General features: G+C 42.5%; 1 protein-coding gene across 1 annotated transcript; it reads right to left on the bottom strand.

Moving 5' to 3' along the window:
• Positions 1 to 2,552: 2,552 nt before the first annotated feature.
• Sertad4 (SERTA domain containing 4) lies at positions 2,553 to 13,728 on the bottom strand. The gene is made up of 4 exons (XM_026387487.2): positions 13,655 to 13,728; positions 8,573 to 8,764; positions 7,299 to 7,414; positions 2,553 to 4,941 (listed from the first exon to the last, which is right to left on the bottom strand). Exons 2-4 carry the CDS (start codon positions 8,745 to 8,747, stop codon positions 4,198 to 4,200), a joined length of 1,035 nt encoding a protein of 344 aa, XP_026243272.1. The 5' UTR covers positions 8,748 to 8,764; positions 13,655 to 13,728; the 3' UTR covers positions 2,553 to 4,197.
• Between the last annotated feature and the right edge of the window lie 7,169 nt (positions 13,729 to 20,897).

Genomic DNA, 20,897 nt, shown 5'->3' on the forward strand with positions numbered 1-20,897 from the left:
TGCTGATGCACTTTATGGCAGGATGCGAGATTCAAGTGTTCATAACTTACATCTTTGCAAGTGCTTTTTCTGAGTGAGTTCTCCTAGCCAAAATCTAGCATGTACCCAGGACTGGAAACATCTCTTAAAAAGTAACTGTTTCACCCTAGGTCATGCAGCTATATCACATAAAGTGGAGAAGTTTTAGCCATGTGAGGAGAATATACCTTGCGGATGTACCATAACCCTAGGAAAGCAACAGAGGCATCTTGTAGGTAACTTAGGTCCTTACTGCCTTCATTTTAAACTGAAGAATCAAAACACAGCAATCTTAAAATGAGTAACTAGAAACCATACATTGTTTCTTCTTTTTTACTTAAATGCTGATTTCATGCTTTTCTTCATAGGGTAGTTGTGCAGCTAGTTTCAGCCATCATTGGTAAGGCTGAATCCTTGTCTTCGAAAAGGCCTAATAAAATTGGCAGGGATGTGATAACCTTAACTACAAATGAAATGACTTCAAATTTAAGGGGCTGTCATAAGCATGGTTTCGAATGACTAATAATGTCTAAAAACATCTCCTGCTCCCAATTTGTTTGAAGGATAGAAGACTGGCTGCATCACCTAAGAATCCTTATGTTATTAGCTGATATTTCCTGGGAAGTTGGAGTCCCAGTGGAATGCTCATGTCTTCTGTAAGTTTTCTATTGCCCTTCTGATACACAGAAAGGAGGTAATCAAGGGGAACTCTAATAAAAAGTTCATGATTGGAAGGGTGGTAGTCATGCTTTGATGGATTTAAGGATGAGTTCTAAAAATAAAAATACTTTCATTCACTTGCTTCAGCATATAAAATGTTCTAAATTTCTGTTACCTTACAAGATCATGCTAAAGATGCTTTTCTCTAATTCTTGATTAATTGTCAAACTGTGACTTCTCTTGACTGAGTTTTTCTATTTTCCTCCCACATCCCATCCTGTCCTAGCCTTAAGACTCTTTTCAAGAATAGGATTTTAGGGCTGGGGATGTGGCTCAAGCGGTAGCGCGCTCGCCTGGCATGCATGCGGCCTAGGTTCGATCCTCAGCACCACATACCAACAAAGATGTTGTGTCTGCCGAGAACTAAAATAAATAAATAAATAAATATTTAAAAAAAAAAAAAGAATAGGATTTTAAGAATGGAAGTGTATAAAATCTTTACCCTTTTAAATTGCCTTTGCTGAGCCACTTTCTACAATGACCCACTTTGGAAAGGAAGGTCCAGTGATAAAGTCTAATGATTGGCTCAAGACATGTCCTGAGACGCCAGGGAGAAGCAATGGAAGGCACTCTTGAGAAGCAGGGCCACTTTTTAAAGAATTCCCTTGTCTTTCAAAAGTCTGGATTCAGCTCTATTGGGTTACACTTGAGGTAGAGCACAGCAATGAGAGAAGGTGCTACTTCCAAGCAGGCAGATGGCAGATTGGGTGGAAAGTGTCAACTTTTCCAATTCTCCCATAATGGATGTAACTTACCATGAAGGAGTGCCTTGGCCACTTTGGGAAAAATCTTAGTATCTTGTAAACAGAAGTGACAACGCTGGGCATGAAGGGCCCACACAGGAGGCACTCAGGCTCTCATGCTAATGACACGGAAAATTTCTGTAATTTGGATGGGTGTTTAGGGATTATATTTGGTGAATAAAAAGAATCTCTATACGTATTCTGGAAATGTCCTAGGATCAAAAAAAAACCTGATGACTAACAATTACAGATTTTTATGCTGCTGGATTCAAAGGTACCACCCACCCTGCAAAGAAGTAATTCCAGTTGGTTCTACTGAGCAAATGGGAAAATCACCAACTCCTTCATTTGATAGTTTGGGCCACCAAGAACACATTATATGGCAGTGTTGGGGGCTTTTAAAACAGCAAAAAGATAAGCCCTTTCTTTCATATTTAAATCTCCATGGTATTATAATAAGAATGCTACTTTTGACAAATTAATTAGCTTTCAACTAGCTTTCCCCTTTATCAAATAAAATATTGGCTTTTAAGAATAACATTAATACAGAATTGAATGGAATACTACTTGCAATAATCTGTAGCTGTTAACACCATTTATATATGGGTCATCTTAATAATTTGACATTTCATAAAGAAATCACCCAGGGTTCAGTATTTAATGGATTCGTGTTACACAAGTTTTTTCAGAAATTTTCCCAAAACAAAACTTTTTACATTTTTTAAGATATAACTTTAATCAATCACATCATTTATCAACACTGCGCTTCTTTAACCTACGAACTAGGACCAGTCTAAAATATTGGCCTTTTAAAGTACTCTTTCAATTTGAAAATTCCTGTGTGGTCACTGTCCACTACAGTTTCTAAGTGTTTTGAGTTTTTTCATGGAGAGAGAATAATGGCAAAGAGAACCATAGCCAATAGTCATTAAGATAAAATAAAAAAGCTTGATGAATTTTGATCATTTTAATAAATATATATCAAGAAAACCTCACTTTATTACAACACATTCATATACAAGCATCTATCATCTAAATTTTCAACATCAAATGTTTATCAAATATTGAAAATAAAGGACAAAACATTGCTAGACTATTTAGCTATAACACAAGAACATTTGTTTTAAAAATTGGTCCTTGTGGACAATTGTCCAAATGATCCTACTCATACACTGTATGAATGAGACCTATATTTAATATTAATAGCAATAATAATAATTAAAAAAAAGCTTTATCTTGGAGAAACTGGGAGGACTTACTTATTTCCTCTGTTTGGCATTTGGTTCCTGTAAAGTAATATTTCAAGAGGCCCAAGTCACTTGGTAACCCTGGCAATAGGATCGCAGAAGGAGTTGGCTGGAGTGGAAGGAAAGATGGTCAGAGGGTCACCTGAACACTCTTGCAAGTATCCAAATTCAAGACTTTACTGAGAAGACTGTTGGCCAAATACACAGTAATGATTACAGACCAAGTCCCATTTCTCCAAAATAACTTTCCAAAAACTAAAATCTTTACATTCTTTAAGATAAATCTTATTGATCACACATCATTTATTAACATTGTGCTTCTTAATCAACAGCAAAAGTCATATATAAAAAACCACATGCTTTTATAATCTAAACGAGTGAAATGATGCAAAACAGATTAAAGTATAATGCATGCCACGGGCTCATGAACTTCATTGGACAAGAAAACAAAACAAAACAAAACAACCCAAAACCCAGAAAACCCAGACCCCAGCAACACACCGTTGCCATAGAAAAGCTCAAGCAGTTAGTGCTGGTTGCTAACAGCTCTCTCTATTGTGTCCTCCATCCCTATCCAAAAATGCCAAACCCAAAGCAACTGGGCATCAAAAATAAAGGAAGAATAGAGGTGTCGAATCAAAAGCTGAACGCAATAGTTCAAAGTTAACAGTTTCCAAACCATATGTATCCACCCTGTTTTTTTTTTTTTATTCCTGTTTGTCAAATCCCTGCTGTAACTCTGATTTATCCTTAATTTTCACATTGGCAAAAATTAAGATAAAGTAAGGCACCAAAAATCGCCCTGTATACCACCTCCTTAAAAGCCTCTTCCCCCATCACAGGCAAGCCGGGAACTTGCAGGGAATACCCTCTCCAAAGAGTGTCAATTGCTGCCCCTAGACAGGTGTTTCATTCGGTTCCATCCTATTTTTACCTGTCACACAGAGACTGTTAAATACAAATACTTAACAGCACTATGAAGCCATTTATCTAGCTCCCTGTCTTCAGTCTTTTATTCAGAAAAAAAAATACTGTATCATATGGAAGAAGCAGACATCTTTTGCTGGTTATATTGATTTGCTTACCAAATAACTACCTAATGAATTGGCAAACGAGTTGAACTTTCTTAGCTAGTAGTGACAGGCTTCTTGGGGGGGCCATGAAACTATCACAAGGGCAGGTTGTCCCCCAATTTAACCTACTGATCTTTTTCTGTAAGAAAACTAAGATGAACTTTTAAGCATGAAGTCGACTGTTTCCTTGGTAGAATCACCGCATTTATAAGTAGTTTGCTGATGCCTACTATACAGATGTTTTATGCAATCTGCTCTCCAGGCATTAAAACGACACGGTATGTTCATGGCATAATTTTATCAGTTGTACAAAACTATAAAATCCATTCAAAATAAAATTTATGAGAGCTAACTGATCATGCTGCGCATGCTTCCAAGTTTCAGTGAAAAGATGGTTCATATTTTACTTCCTTTGCTGCAGCACAGTTTGTTGCTTGGTGAAGGCTCCTTTTTCCTTAAAGACTTTTTCCAGGACTCACTTACATTGTTTTTGTCATTATATCCAGTCTCGAAATAATCATAAAATTGGCCTTTGCCCTCAAGATCGAGGTCATTGCCCACAGGTTCTTGGCTGAGGGGGTCACCTTCTCTGTTGGTGTCGTTCGCTTTCTCCTCACTTAACCTGGCCTTTTCCTGAACGCCAAGTGACCTGACATTAGTGACAAAGATTTCATTGGCAGGTATCTGGCCATCACTCTTGTAAATGGGTGCCCCGCCTACATCAAAATCCACCTGATGGGAACAACTGGGCAAAGGCAGAGGGGGAGAGGAAGAGGAAGAAGAGGAGGAGGAGGCACTTCCCACATTCGAATTGACAGAGAGGGGTAAATTCAGGTAGTGACCACCGCACTCTTGGTAAAAGCAGCAGGCATGAAACTTTTCACACTCCTCTTTGGCCATCCGTGGTCGTTTTCGGTAAGGACAGTCTTGAGCCATAAACCACTCCTGGGCAGAGGCGCCACTGAAGGAGCAGGCGGGAAAGCACCAGTTATTCTGCATGATGATTTCTCCATGAATCCTTTTCATCAAGTTGTTTATAAGGACAGATCTTCGGAGGTACACTTCAGGATCATCGATAAACTTCAGCTTTTCTAAGGACATGTAAAGGATGTGGGCTCGTTCCTCAAAAATTGAGATGGTCTAAAAATTTTAAAAAAAGAAGAAAGCTTAGAAAATGGACTGTACAAAAATATCATGCCTGCATATTTCTTTCTTGGCAGGATCTGGTCTGGCAATGTTGTGTTCTTGCTTCCCCTGGGGTCCACTTAGAAAGGCTGACCCCAATGCTACAGATGCCCCCCATCCTTACCTGCAAAGCTCCACCCACTTCTTTTTTTTTTTATTTTCAGAAACCAATCACAATCTTATTACAGGGACAACAAACTAGGATGTAAAATAACCAACTAAATCTATAAGTTTTTTTTTTTTGAAGGTTATTTTCCTGGGGCATGAAAACCATTTATAAAGTTTTCAAAGTTTTTAAGGACCCCTTTGGAATTACACTTCTAACTGCCTATATATGTAACAATTTGGTTAACACTTTGGAAAACTCCCAAGTTTTCACAATATCCCCAAACCAACATTGATACTCTTATGAGTATTTTGGTTTGACACTTTTTTTGTTGTTGTTCTGTTTAGTTATACAGGACAGTAGAGTATATTTTGACATATTATAATACATGAAGTATAACTTCCCATTCTTGTGGTTGTACATGATGTGGAGTTACACTGTTCATGTATTCATATATGAACACAGGAAAGTGATGTCTGACTCATTCTACTGTCTTCCCACCCACTGGTATGGTCACACCAGAGAATCCAGCCCAGTGCAGATCTCAGCAGGGGCAGCCTGGTTGTTCAATCTTTTATGGCTCAGTGAGGAAGATGATGAAACACACAACTAATCTAAGCTGTTAGAAGTTAGAAGAGCAGTAACCTTGGGTGGAGCAAAGGGGTAGTGACTAGAAGTGGGTTCAATGAAGCATTCTGATAGCTGGTTACATTTTGGTTCTTGACCTGGATATTAATGATGTGGGTATGTTCATGGGTGAAAATCATCAAGCTGTACTTCACTTGCACTTTTTTTTAATGTGTGTATATACAAATACATATGCACACATAGGCACACACATGTACTGCATATCAATAAATGATTTTAAAAAGATGTCAAGGCACAGATCATAATGGGTATGCTTTGAAGTATACCCAGAGTCTGATCTAGCCGTCAGGGAGCATGAGATTTGGCTTTTGGTGCTGTCCTTCTTTTAATCCTCTGGGTGTCATATCTGTAATGACCCTTGCTTGATAAGAGAATGACAATAATTAATGAGGCTCAGACATGGACAGTATCTTTCAGTTGAAGGACCAAAGTAAGCTTTCTTTTAGGGTCTGGCAGGAGAAGGCAACTGCAGAGAGGAAATGAGGGGACTCACTCTTGAGCTGTGAGATACCATCCCTGTGTGATGGTTGGTGCAAATCCAGTAGGAACTGGAAAACTGCTACAACCACAACTTCAAAATTGAAAAGAAAATAAACTGCCAGTGTCCTGGGGGCCAGCTCTCCCAGATCATTAAAAAAAAAAAAAAGGCAAACTGGTAGCATGACCCAAAGAGCTGTGAATTAAATCAGGGAAGACTGACCAGAGGCCGAGACAAGGACAACGCACACAGGGAAAGGAACATCTGCCAACACATGCTGGTGTCTTTCTATGGGCAAAGCAAAAGCAACATCTAAAGCATGTGGTACAGGTGCAAGAGGAGACAGAAGGGAAGCTGAACTCAAAACCCCTCTGCATTTCAGATAACAATGGTCTGGGGCTATATCCTCTTTCCGTCTTTCATTAAATCACCAGATCATTTGTGAAGGAAGATTATTATAAGGAAAAAAGAATTGATATTTCAAAAGTTCCATAATCCTATGCTCTTTCCCCATCTTAATAATCTCTTAGAATATGTGCAAGAAAGTAAGGTTTGTTCTTCTCTTAGGAATGGATTCTATATTTCAACAAACTTAACATGAATGAATGTGACCTCCCTCAGCCATGAATGAAAGTAAGAGGAAGCGCATGTCTGTATTGCATGCACATACTGAGAAGGCAGGGAAAGCCCTGAGGAGCCACCCCCATGTGGGTACACAGAAGTAACATGGGCCACCAGAGGCAGAGCTCAGGCTGGGGAGAGCATGTCAGGACAGAACAAGTGCATTTCCTGGCACATGAAAGTGTAGAACAACCATAACCCTTCAAGCAACTTGAGAAATATTAAATCTTAAGTAAAAAAGATGTTTGTTGCATTGTATGATTTTGTTATTTCTGCATAGAAGATCTCTTTCTGGCTCTCTCTTCAAGTACTTGTGAAAAATAACACAGGACCCAAAAAAGTGACAACACTTAATGTGGCCCTCCAAAGAAGTGGCTCATTTTAATTTCTGGAAATGGATCAAGCAAGTAAGTATCTTAAACTCTTAATAAAAATAATGACTATTAAAAAAAAACATACTTTATGGCTACAGCTGCTGAGTGGTGGGTGAAAATCCTCTTCTTCCACATACTTCCTCTTAAAGTATGTGATCTTGGATGTTGTTATAGGATTTGAAATTCCCCTGTAATGTGATCCTGTGGTAATAAATCAGATATGACAAATAACATGCGGTTTGCCAGAGGTTCTCCAAACAAAATACTTTCATTTCCTTTTCTTCCAGAGGATAGCTTGGCTACATCTTTGTCTGTACATGTGGTGATTAAAAATAAACATTTGTCTTAATAGTTGCTATCACACAGAATCCTGTGACCCAAGCTGGGCGACGGCTTCCAGGCAATTTTAGAGGAAAATGATAACTTTCAGCACCTACTAAACACTCAGATTCTTAACTCAATGCATAGACAAACAGTGAAATTTGTAAAGGGGAGGAGTACGGCAACTCCGAAATAATATTAATATTTATTCCAACTGTTTCATTAAATCCAGACAACATAACATCACTATTCAGAAGTATACATCTTTAATGGGAACCACTGGTAACCAGACTTCTTTTAAATATTTTTGGTTCTAGGTAGTAAACACATGGGGACACACTGGTGTTATAACAGTTCTTTTAAAATGCAAAACTTAGATATTAAAACTCAGATTTTGGGTAATTAAAATCATTTTCACTCTTAAAAATGTAGCACATCATTCATAATAAAGTAGGCTTTATTATTAATAAACAGACTTCCTTCAAGTCTTATTTTATATTTTAGTTTTTTTTTCTTTAAATAGCCAGTGCTACCAAAAAATCCCCAAAGGAACTTAAACCTCAAGGATAAAGAATCAGGAAGAATAAACTTCTATTTTGTTGGCTTATAATAGTTTTCCTCCAATACCAAAGCCGGTCATATGTTCCATAAAGAGAAAAGGTACACAGCTGCTCATCCAAAGTGCAGATTCTTTTATGTCTCAAGGGGGTAAAGATTTCACTGTCAAGCCCACCAGAGTTTGTGCCACTCTGAGAGAACTATACAGTTGTATGAGATTGGAAAATAAACTCAGAGTTTCAAAAATTTGGTTTGGTTCTCCTAAAAATACAGGCCCATGACTAGTATGCAAGGAGCAGCAGAGGTACAGGCACATTTGAATGCAATTTAAATACCACCACTGTCCTCTCCAGGAGCCCTGGGTTTGCTTATGAAAGGCACACTGGCAGCCCTGGAGCATCAGCTCTCAGCTCAGAAGGACGTCCCATCTGTCTACCAGTCTGGCTGTGGAGGGCAGAAGGGGAAGGTCAAGGGCAATACCTGCCAGTGGGGGACCGGCTCCCCGGTCTCCCTGCAAAGGAGCCTGTGCTGGCCCCGGGGGGCTTGGGCCTCTGTAGCTGTCAGCCTCCCATAATGTTTGGTACCCAGCAATTTCAGCAGCTCCTTCCGAGACAATGGGCTCGCAGAATCTATTCATGGACAGAACCAGAGTCATCTCTGACAGCCTCAGATCTGGAAAAAGAAAAAGAGAAAACAGCCCTAATCAAGACCAAGCTAAGGGACAGCCTTGGCATCTTCATGCCTTTGCTTTGGGAAACTTTTACTTCCCAGTCCTCCCCTTCACCCTGAACCATTTGATTATTTTCCCAAGAAAACCTCAGCAAACTCCTGCTATTAGCTCAGCCTCTGTGTTCAGCAATCTGCATCTCAGGGGCGGATCTTTAAAAGCCCATTTCTTATTGTTCTCAGATTCCCTTCAGCCCTCTTCCAGACAGCTGCTTTGCCTCCTAAACACATTTTCCTCCTGACCTTCCCTCAGAAAATGTTCCACTAAGAGGCAGGGCCAAAACCCTTGCGCTTCCTTTCTATTAATAAGGCAAAATCAATTTTCTAGTCAATCCCCCGGGAGTCTCCTTTGATGAAACCCGCTAATCAATCAAAAGGAAAGGGCGGGGGAGGCAGAAATCTCCACCATAATCCCAATTGATACTCTGAGGTTCAGTCTGTTCCGCGGCCCCCTGTCCCCTCCTCCTCTCGCTTCCACAGGCCAGTTCCTCTACAACATTCTGGGGGCTCCCTCCACTTTCTCCTTCCAAAGCGAAGCAGACAGAGAGACACTTGGTAGTTGTTTCCACCAGCCCTGATCCGCCTGAACTGGATCTGCCTCCAGTCAAAACACTGTGAGATGAAGACAGAAAATTGGCTCCAGTTTCCAGCCGTGAGTTGCAGTCCCACAGGAGCCAAGCACAACATCAACGGAGCAGGCAGAATATTAAACAGCAGCCAGGGCTCAGGGGCCAGAGGCAGCCAGCAACTCCTTACACAGCAAAGCCCAGACACAAGGCAGGAACTTTCCAAGAGGCAACACATCACTGCTCTCCTCTCCAGGTCACGCCCTTCCCTGGAGACTGCAGGAAGATGGGAATATCTTTGATGGTGATGTTCCCTGGGCTCCTCCATAATTCATGCATGGGGCCACTTCCATGGGGACTCCATGTTTTCACTTGATCCAAAGAAGGGTTCAAGGTAGGGTCAAGGATAAGTTGAAACAAGAACGAGAAGAGAGTCTGATATTAAAACAGAAAGATCTTGGGGCCTTAGACCAGTGGTGACAGCCCCGAAGCCTCGATGCCTTGTTAACTGCCAATTCCTTTAGGAGACCCAAACCTCCACTCTCTCATTCTGCGGTTTAAAGAACTGTCACAAAAGTGATGTCAGGCTTGCTTTCTGAAGATTGATTGTCTTTCAAATATACACTAAGGGTCTCGTTCTTTCTTTCTTTTCCAAATTATACAGCTTGTAATGTTTGGAGGTGGGTGTGAATCTGTCATTGTCTCGAGGGAGACCATTACTCCCTCATGCTATAACGAAGGTCCACTTCCAGGTAAAAGAATGAAAAGCTTCAGGGTAAGGGGAAATAGCTTCATTAAAGTGACAAAGTCCTCTGGCTAACAGAGCAGCTCTTGGCAGCAGTGCCTGTCTTTCATCAGGCTTCTCTCTCAGTTCTCAGTCAGTCCCAAACCCACTGAAGACAGAGAAGGTGTCCAGGTCATTGGGCGGAATTAGTACTCAGCTGATTTAGGCTGCTAAACCTGACCTCCCCTTTCTTTCAAGATGCCCTCCAGAGAGACATCCACAAGGACTTATAAGAGAACTTTGTTACAAGAGGGGGAGAGAAAAGAGGTTTGAACAATTATGAAGAAATAATGGATATGCCATTTATTTTTTTTTTCTGTTTGAATCATCAACCAAGAAATTTAGCCTCTGTTGATTTAACAAACTAAGCCACTCTGTCCATCACTTCTCAAACTCCACAAGCAGGCAAGGTATCAAACCTCAGGATACTTTATGCCCTGGAAAACTCTCATGAAATGATCCAATTTCTTAAACTATTCTAAGAGACGATCATATCAGGAAATGCTATTGCTAGAAGCACACAAATCATAGCTTTTTATCAGAATCAGCAGGCTTCTCTTTATTGACAAGAATGATATTTTCCAGCTTGAATTTTACACTCACTTTTGTGCTGGATTCTGGGGAAAACATCCAAGCCTTTCGCCTGGCAGAACTTTTATTACAAATAAACAAAAGCAGGTTGACAAACTCAACCCGCTTAAGAAAGAAAAGCATTTGCAGGCCCCCAGTAGCAATTACCTTTGTTTAATAGGATGTTCCTGGGCCCTGTGCTGTTTTATGTTAGTCAGAGTTTGTTTGTATTATAATGGTGAGTAGCTTTTTTGGTTGTTAAGAATTTCAGTGTTTCTATTTGTTAGCATTGTTTCCAGCATATGAAATTTCATCATTTTGCATTTGAACTTGAAATGTGGCATAATAGTTTTTATTTTGGTTGTTTCTTTTGTTTACAACATCTAATTTCAGTTAAGTTTTTCCTTTTTGAATTGGAAACTGTTGCACACAAAATTCTAAATGAAAGAGGCTGGGTTCTGCAAGTGATTTATGTAAATCTGAATAAAACATGAATGAGTTGGGATTATTTGGGAGCAGGGAGGAGATTTTGCAATTGCATCTTCCTAGCCTACTTAGAACTTACACTGGGAAATTAACAAATTAAGAAGGAAAGTTTTAATGTTCATGAAACACTGGACTGTATAGCATCAACATCAACGTTTAACATGCATCTTTATTTGTAGTATGTGTAGACAGCCAAGCTCATTATTCTCAGAATGATGAGATTTACATTACAATTCTGCTACAGAATTCAGAAGTTCAAGTCCACAAATTCATGTGCTGTTAATATTCAATATAGCCACAAAGATGTACACTATGGCAAATTTTTTAACATCAAAAGTGAACAGATTCAAAAGGAGGGTGTTAAAGTGTGTTTTATCTGTGCATGCATTTAAAAAATTAAAAAAGCCCTAACCCTTTATCCTCAGGCTACTGTGTGTCTGTTTTGTTACCCAAGGGGATGTAGTGGAATGACCCCCTCAAGCATACTCAGAAGGCTGAGGGTTAAAATGTCAAGCCGTCCTAGCAAATGTTCATAGTAAAGTTACCAGGCATTTCAATACAATTTGGCGTTTCCAGATGAGCAGTGCTTGCTCCTTCCTTCATTATAATGCTAATAGGAGTGGCTGGCACACAGAACAGGAGGGTAGCTATGATTCAGTGGCACCTTGAATCTAACAGAGGGCTCCTGGTCATGTTTTGCCCATCCCTCCTCCCATCTGTCATTAGAAATCAGAAAACATTTTATTGAGAGCATTGTAGCAGTGACAGGACTGATTCCAATGCTGGAAGCCGGGAGGTAAAGGGCAGGTATTTCCAACTCACTCTTGACACTGCCAGTCTTAAATATTCTGCCCAGGTGGAATCAAGCCCCTGACCTGGACATTGTCCCTAACAAGCTCTCAACACCTTGGCTGGCTCATGGTGGTGGTTGTGGAAGAGGCTGAATAGGCAGAACAAAATCTTCCAACCTTTCTAAACAGACAGCTGTCTCTTTTCTGCTGGTCCCTGCAGTACACCTGTCTTCCCCGGGAAGTCCATTTCTCAGCTGTTATCCTGCGAGGCCAACAGCTTAAGTTGGGTCTTGGGGCTGGGAATGCGGGCGCTGCTCCTAAGGAGGTTGAGGGGTCCCCTGGGTGATAGCCCAAAGAGGGGGGTCTGGGGTTTGGCGGGCCAATCCCCTACCAGCGGGTGGCAGCCACCACTCCTGGTTTCCGCACAACCACACCCCCCCGGGATTGGCGCCCAGGCCCCTAAATCTCTCTCCTGGGTAGCGATCAGAGCCCGGCCAGTTGCTGACCGCAGGAGAAAGTAAACACCCCAAGTGTCTGGGAACAAAGGCAAGTTGTCTTTCCACGGTGCAGGAGCTCAGTGCCTCTTCTGAAGAATAAGAGCTATTATTATTCATTCTTTCTTTCAAAACCAAGTTTCCTTCTAAGGGAAATAAACACCGAAGGTAGGATTCCAAGGAAATGACTCACGGCGGCTGGCAGGGCTCTGGCTAGGCTGGCCCGAGCCCCGCGCTCCTGCCCGCAGCAGATGCCTGCGGGGCCCTCCCGCCCTCACGGCCCATGCCCGCTCAGAGCAGGCGACTGCGGGAGCGCCCGGCGCGCTGGTGGGACCCGCCGGCGAGCACCGGGCCTGAGCCTCCTTGGACCTGGGGTCCGCCTCTCCCCCCAACATCTGTGGCCGCAGCCGGGCACTTGGGAAAGTTGCTAAGGCCGAGGAGGCGGGAGGAGAGAAAGCGAGGAGAGAGGCGGAGGCGTGGACCCGGCGGGCAGCAGCCTCAGCCCGCTGGGGAGGTGAGCTGAGGACAGAGGAGCCGCCGCCGCCCGCAGCGCGGCTCGGCTGCTGGGGAGGAGGGTGCGGGGGCGGAGGTGGCGGGGGACAGAAGGTGTCAGCTCCCGCAGCTATTCCTTTTTCTTGCAAACGCGCGCTCCTGACATCCATAACCCCTCCCTCCCCACCTGCCAAGCACCGCGGCGTCCAGCTCTGGGAACATCCTTCCTGCTGACCCTAGAATGAGGGGCTAAGCGGCCACCCAGGACCCTGAGGTCTCACCCAGAGCTGCTGTCCCTACCAGCCTCTGGAGTCAGCTCCTGCGCGCGGGCGACAGTCGGAGCAGCCCTAGTGGAGGCGGCGGTTCCCGCCCTGGTAAAGGGCCCCGCGGCGCATGCTAGCCCCGGGAAAAGCCCGCGCCGCCTCCGCGCCCAGCTCTGCCCCGGCCACCTCGCCGCTCTGGCCGCCTCGCCGCTCCGACCCCGCAGCAGCCGCCCCGAGTCCACTAGGTGACCCGGGCGCTGCCCTGGAGCCGGGGGGCGCGCCGGAGGCCGCGTGGGTGCGGGTTTGCGCCGGCTGGAGCCCAGAACCTGGCCCTCGCCCTCCGCCCGCCCCGGCCTCCACCCCCGCCACCCGCGCCCAGCCGGGTCTTACCGCGGGGTCAGCGGGGAGGCGGCGGCGGCCGCAGCGCTTGGGCTGCCGCTGGTCCGCTCTAGGCTCGGCGCCAGCCGGACCACCGGTGCACACTCGCGCCGGTCCCGGCCGAGCGGCCCGGTCGGCGGTGGCCGCTGGTGCGCGGCAGGCGAGGGTCCCGGCAGGTCCCGCCGCCGCGACTGGGGTGCTGAGCCGCCGTCGCTGCAGACGGTTATGGTAATGAGCGGCTCTGTCTAGCGAGGAGCGTGTGAAACCCGTCAATCCTGTTTGCCATTTCCCCGTGGATTTCCGAGGAGAGGTTCTGCAGGATGCCCCCAGGGTGAGAGAGGGAACATGACAAGCGCGCCCGCTCTCCCTCCCTCTCTCTGCTCCCGTCGCCGCCGCCACCGCTCCTCAGGCAGCACACGGGGCGCCTTCCCCTCACCCCCACCCCAGCCCGCCCCCTGCCTCCTTCCCTCCTTCCCGCCCTCCCTCCTCCCTCTCCTCCCCTCCCCTCCCGGTGCCCGGGGACACGCGGGCCCAGCTCCAGCCCGCAACCCAGACCCCACGCGCACTCGGCTCCCGCCCTAACCCTGGGGGCTCGGCTCCAACCGAATAATGTATTCACTCTGCAACCTTCTGAGATGTCTTGTCTTTTTTTATTTGGTTTAGTTTTGTTGTGTGTGTGTGTGATTAAAAAAAAAAAAACTGTGCCTTTCCCACCCTTTGCAAAAGACTTTCTTCTCCTTTGCCACAGCAAACGGAGATGAGAAACAGATGTCTGTGCAGGACCAAGCAGTTATTCTCCTCTCGCCGCCCGCCCCCGCCCGTTCCCCTCCTGAGCTGCATATGTATAAAAAAGCAACCTAGGTCCTGCTGCAACTTGAATTGGCAACTCTTTCTGGGTGGGGATTCTCTGGTGAAAACCTCCAGGGGAAAAAAAAGTAATAAAGGAAGCTATCCTTGGTCAAAAGAATGTAATTTAAGCTCCAGAATCACACTATTTTGCAAATAGTGGTTTCCCCTATATTGGACTCAATTGGAGTTTGTATTTTTGAAACATTAATTCATAACTTGTGTCTAGGGACCCCTCCATAGTTAAGATGGGTCATTTCAGGTGTAATGAACGCAGGGGCTTGGAATGCATACACCTAATAAAATCGGGGGTGGAGGAGGCACCTGCACAAAAGTGTTACAAGGACTATCGTGTTTGTTTACTGCTACTATGCCAGATGTGCTAAATATAACACTTCTTTAAAACAGTGATCCTCCAACTGTGAAAAGCCAGACCTCTGGCTGCCTGACTCCCTAGGAATCAGGGAGATGCACAGACTGAAAATCGGGAAGGAAAGGAACAAGATCAAGGATGAGGATTAGCATCTGCAAATTGAACTCTATCTAATTTGCATGTTTATTTCTTAGAATTGTAATTAAATTTGTGTAATAAATGTTTTCCATTTCATTTGTATACTTAAAATTTGGGTGACTGACATGCAGTTAAGTGAATTTCCTTTTTCCTTTTTAAAGAAAATGTGGTTTATTCAATAAAGCAGCAAACAAATATTAAGCATAATTAGAACTAATCTGTTTTGAAGGTGTTTTTGTTGAACTTTGTACATTAAAGACACTCAGAGGTTTCAGGGGTATTAGGAAGCTTGGAGGAGGCAATTATGCTGAAAACAGACTAACCCAACAGACTATCAGGAGCATTATTTCATTTTTTCCACAAGACATTCCAGGGTTGGATGCCTAGAATTGGGAACCGGCACCCGTCTTGGCTTTATTTGAAAACTATATCAAATTGCATTGGCTGGTGCATGATGCAGGTCATTACAATGATGATTTTAGAATTGTAAAGATGCCATTTATTTATTTATTTATTTGCAATCAATGAGAGTTGTAGTCCAGGTTAAAGGTAGAATATAATTTCCATTTGGGTCAGGGAGCAGGGCAAGGAAAGGCACAAGGGCATCCAAAGCAGTGTAAGTACTTGAGAATTCTAAATCCGTATGTAAAACTGGTTATCGTCTAACTCCAATGAACTAAATGTGAGGGCTTGGAGGCATGGCTTATTATTGTTTTTATCTCTCTGTATTAAAGTTTTATAGCATTTAAAGGACTATAGGGAAATCCACACACACACTTGGCTGTGTCAAAATACATAAAACCAAAAGGAGCAAATTAAGCATAAAATTGAGAAATAACATGAGACTAAGAATCAGCATGGGTTGCATTGGCATCTTTGGAGCTTTGCTTTGTCTCTGAGAAATGAGCCTTCTGGGAAATTGGCATTGCCCTTGGGTGAAGAGGACTCTTGGCTTTTAATGGTACAACCAAATGGCATCACAACACAAGAATCAAATCATTATGCTTCCCAGTACCCTTGCGGCTCTGGGTGTGAACCTGACCCTGTTTCCTTCAGATATGTCAGGCTAGCATGTCCTACTGCCGGCTTTCCTTGCCTACTTTTAATCTCAAGTTTATTGTTTTCTGAGATTCAGTGCCCAACTGTTGACAATGTGAACCTGTGTCTACAAGTAGAAAAGGCAGCCATATGTCTACGGAATGAGAAACATCATTTAAAAATTTAAGGTAAGTGGCAGCTATGGCTCGAGTAAAGAACTAACTGCCATTCAACAATGAAATATTTGGAATGAGTGAATGCTATTTATGAGGGACACTATTCGACTGAGAACTATGACATCATCATTTTGGGATATATGTGGATATGTGTGTGAGTTTCCAAGATAGACGGTTGATTATAAAACTTAAAATACTTGGAGCTGCAAATTCACTGAAGGCAGTGATTGTTTTTGTACAGTTAACAAACAGAGTGCCAGACTTAAAACTGCTGAAACCCATTTCACAAAATCTTCTACTCATTTGAAAGGGAGATTTTTGCAAGTAAAATCTGACTTATTCAGATTTCTGTGGACACAAACCCTGTTTGGATTAATAAAGCCTGAATTACTGGCTTTAAAAAAAAAATGCAACTCTTTTTAGAGCAAAAAGAAGCACTGAATTGAATTCCTCTTCTCCCTTCTTCGGACTTTCTCTAATTAGACTTTCTTATCCAATCATTTCATTGAACCTATTCTTGTCATTGTCACCTATCTCTTCCATGTTGCTAAATCCAAAGGTCTTTTCTTGTTTCTGCTCTTTCTTAACCTGTTATTAGTGTTTGAATCAGTTGTTCAATTCTTCCTTCTTCAAATACCTTTTAAAATGGCTTTCAGGATAACACACTTTTCCTGACTTGACTCTTACTTTACTGGGTGGTCCCTTCCAAGTCTCCTTTGATGATTCTTCCTGGGATCTCAAAATGTCAGTCTCCCTCAAGCTCAGCCCTTGAACTTCATCTCTGCTCTATAGCTCCTCCCTTGTCAATCTGATCCTGTCTCTTGGCTTCAAATATTGTCCAAATCTGATGACTCCTAAATTTATATCTCCAGCCCAGATTCTCTCCTGACCTCCAACTCCATTTAGATGTCTAGTAGGTATCACAAGCTTTGCAGATCTAAAACTCAATCCCTGATTGTCTCTGCCCCCACCAACGTGTGCTATCATTGACATTCTCTATTTGTTAACCATATTGTCATTGTTTTTCCAGTTGGTCAGGCAAAAAGTTTAAACCCATCCTTGACTCTTTTCTCCCTCACACCCTACATCTGACACATCAGAAATTCCTCAAGGAATTTCTTTTAAAGTTTTCTAGACACTGATCATTTCTCAGTATTGCTACTACCATCACCTGTCTAAGCCATCAGCACTGCCTCATGCTTGGGATATTGCAATAGCCTCCTAACTGGTCTTCCTGCTTCAATCTTTGACCCTCTCTACAGTTTAGTCTTGGCTCAAAATTGATGTCACTGATGTTATTTTTTGCTAAGACTCTTCCTAAGGTTCCCTATTTTACTCAAAAGCCAGAACTTTGCAATGGGCTGCAGAGGCTGACATTTCCCTGAATTTCCTTGACCTCACTCTGAGCTGCAGTCACTCCAGTCATTCTGCCTTCTTTCTGTTCCTCCAACATGCCAGGTCTTGCTAGCCTCAGGATGTTTGCACAGGCAGTTTCCTGTGTGGAATGCACTTTCCCAGATAACTGTGTAGTCCAATGCTCACCTCTTCCACATCCTGCTCAAATATCACTTTCTTAACAAGTCCTGACCACACTGCTTAAAATGTGAACACTTCAACTCTATATCCTGCTTTATTTTTATCCAGAAGATTGATTAATAAGCTCTGTTTTATGTATATAGTCTATTTACCACTTCTCTCTTTCTGCTAGGAAGTGAGATCCATATGGCAGATATTTTAATGTTGTTTTTTTTTAATTTACCCCTGTCTAAATCTTCATTGCCTAGTACACCAAAGACAATAAATACGTGTGTTGATTGATTGAGGATTTGACTGAAGGTTGTTTCACATATGTACAGAAACCCAACAAGGCTAAAATAGAGCTATTCTAGTGCATGTAGAATGGTGAAGCAGACAGTTTATTTTGTTACCAACTCATTTGCCTCTTGTAGAATTCTTTGCTTCCGTGTTCTCATCCATCTGCAGCATTTCAAGACCTGAGGATACTACCAGCGTCCTTAGCACCCAATGGTCTCATGCTGCCCTGCCTGCCGGAGAGTCTCCAATACAATGTCATCAAGTGGGTGCTGGTGCTCTGGACCAGCCCTCCTTTCTCCCAACTCAGATTTCCATCATCACCCAGATGCTTCTCCTAAGCTACAATCTTAGACAAAATTACAAAGTATGTGAAGTTGCTCTCCAGGACCCTATAGTGTTACTTCTTGGCAAAGCCACCTTTGCAGAAGCCCAGAACTCCTCCACTTTCTCACCTTCCTTCAAAACTCACTCAGAAATGCTTCAATAATTACATGCCTCATATATGCAAGAATTGAGCTAGGCAAGACGGGTAAAGTAGAAATGAGTAAGGCACTGTTCCTAGACTTATGGGGTTGTCCATATGGTGAGCTACAAAGACAAGCATAGAATTAGTGGTACTATTTAGTAACTCAGGGCATAGTAGGAACCATGGGATACCAGTGATGGACAATCACATTCTCAGTGGGATGATCCAGAAAGACTTAGATCTAAGAAAGTAAAATCTAAGAAGTTGACCTTGAAGATAGGTAGCTCTCAATATGTAGAAATGGGCAATGAGTGAAAAGTATTCCAAGCAGAAGAAACAACTGGAGGAAAGATATGTAAGTTGGAAAGCAAAAGGTACTTTTAGAGAAGAGTGAGTGATCCGGTTTTACTAGAGGGCATGGGAAAGTAGAAGGTAGATGAAGCTGTATCATAATAGACACTGAAAAACAAAATGAGCTTGATTTTTATTCAATAAGCAATGAGTTCATTAAAGATCCTTGAACTAGGGGATGACATAGTCAAAGCCAAGTTTAAGGATGAGTGAGGTCCAATGGAAAATGGTATTGGGAATAACAATCAGAAAGCTCTTTTGGCCGCCAAGAGAGGAAAAATGTGGTTCTGCATTAGAGTGCAGGTCTCTGAGTGAGAAGAAGACAGCTGAGATGCCACAGGTGTGAGACTCTTGGACATGTGGGAGATGGAATGTTTGGGCTATACTTAACTGTGGGAAAGAGGAGTAGAAAGTGACTCTGAGGTTGCTGGTTGAGTTACTGTGTGGTCAAGAAACAGGTTTGAAGGGAATAGGATGTGCTGGTTCTGGGTATGTTGAATGTGAGGTGTTTATGGAACAGACAGATGGAGCATCCAATAGACATCTGAATGTCCTGGTCTAGCTGAGGCAGAATAAGAGAGCAAATTATAGAACCGTATCATTATTTTAATATATATTGAAGCTGAAGCCTTAGAACTTGGTGCAGTGGTTGAAGACATTGTCAAGACCCCAAGAGTGAAAGAGTTACATCACTACTTTAAACAATCTATTAAATGCATTTATTTAGAGGTGAAAACAACATTTGTGGGCTAGATATATGAGTTATTTCAGTATTATCTGTAGTTAATAGTGTACATCCTTTGGCTTAAATTTAAAGGAAGAAATTAGGGATTTTAGTACCAGTTTTAGTACCAGGAGTCTCTCCAAACTGCCTTGAAAGCATAACACAGAGGTAATTTTATGACATGTTTCTGCATGTGGCTGAATTTACTTATGTGCCATCATAGGTGGAAAGTGATTTGTTTCATCAGATAATTCTGAAATAATCCCTGAAAAGATGTTCATTATTGATCATGAGCTCCGAGTGTTATCTCTCTTAGGGATATTTGCATTTTAATAGGAGTATCATAACTTTAATCAAAGCAATTAATAATTAATGACATGATTTCAGATGTAATACAAGTCAGTAAGTATTATTTCTTAATGGAAATTCCATAACACATATCATCCTTGCTCAGGGTACTATTTGGGGGGACCTACACTGGTGAATAGCTAGGAATGATTTACAGTAAGCTTACCAATTATGTGTAGAGAGATGTTCTTCTAACATTCTTGGTAATTTTTTAATTAAAAAATTTCCATTGAAATTCCCTTAATATTATTAATACTATATTAGCTAAAAAAGCATGGTAACTAGGTGTCCAATGACACCAACATTCATCTCAAGACGTCAAGGAGAAAATGGGTCCTAAGTCATGTATGAATTTGGGTTGGACCTGGATAACCAGAGAAGAGGAAGACCCTCTGTGTGACCCACATGTGACCATGAGCACTGAGTACTCCAGAAATGAGGGCACTGGATGAATCAAAGCCAACTCGATGCTTCAAAAAAATCTTCCTGTTTGGGAATATGGCCGAGCTGTTGTCAGGAGCACAGAGGGAGGAGGGAAGAGTTGTTTGAGCAAAAGGTAGTGAAAGAGTGTGTGTGTGTGTGTGTGTGTGTGTGTGTGTGTACACATGTGTGTGTGCACGTGCGCGTGCTTTGGAAGTGGACTGGGTTTAAACTTTTTACGTAATAAACTTGGATAATAAGTTAATGAGAAAATGGTGACATGAATATTTGCCAGAAATATCAATTTTTTTTAGTTGTTGTTATTTCTCTTTTCCTCTTCCAGAGATTTTCTTCCCTGTATCCTTTTCCTTTTTTTTTTTTTAAAGAGCATATGTAGTTTTTTTTTCTTCACCAAAAACCCAACACACAAGATCGACACTTTCTAGAACACTTAATTTTGAAATCTGAATTACTGAATACAGAGGTGCCATGTTTCATCTGAAATCTAAATGCAGATTTTGGTGAGGCCAGGGAGAGGCTGTGCAGGGTGGTGGTGGTGG

Source organism: Urocitellus parryii, chromosome 9 (assembly GCF_045843805.1).
Source record: "Urocitellus parryii isolate mUroPar1 chromosome 9, mUroPar1.hap1, whole genome shotgun sequence".
Lineage (NCBI taxonomy): Eukaryota > Metazoa > Chordata > Mammalia > Rodentia > Sciuridae > Urocitellus > Urocitellus parryii.

What these genes read in the sequence shown, in the direction of transcription:
- Sertad4 (XM_026387487.2), bottom strand. Translation starts at nt 8,747, where the DNA reads ATGACTCTGGTTCTGTCCATGAATAGATTCTGCGAGCCCATTGTCTCG. An exon ending in AGCCGGTCCCCCACTGGCAG is followed by an intron (nt 7,415 to 8,572) that starts GTATTGCCCTTG and finishes TTATTACCACAG; the next exon opens with GATCACATTACAGGGGAATT. An exon ending in TCAGCAGCTGTAGCCATAAA is followed by an intron (nt 4,942 to 7,298) that starts GTATGTTTTTTT and finishes TAAAATTTTTAG; the next exon opens with ACCATCTCAATTTTTGAGGA.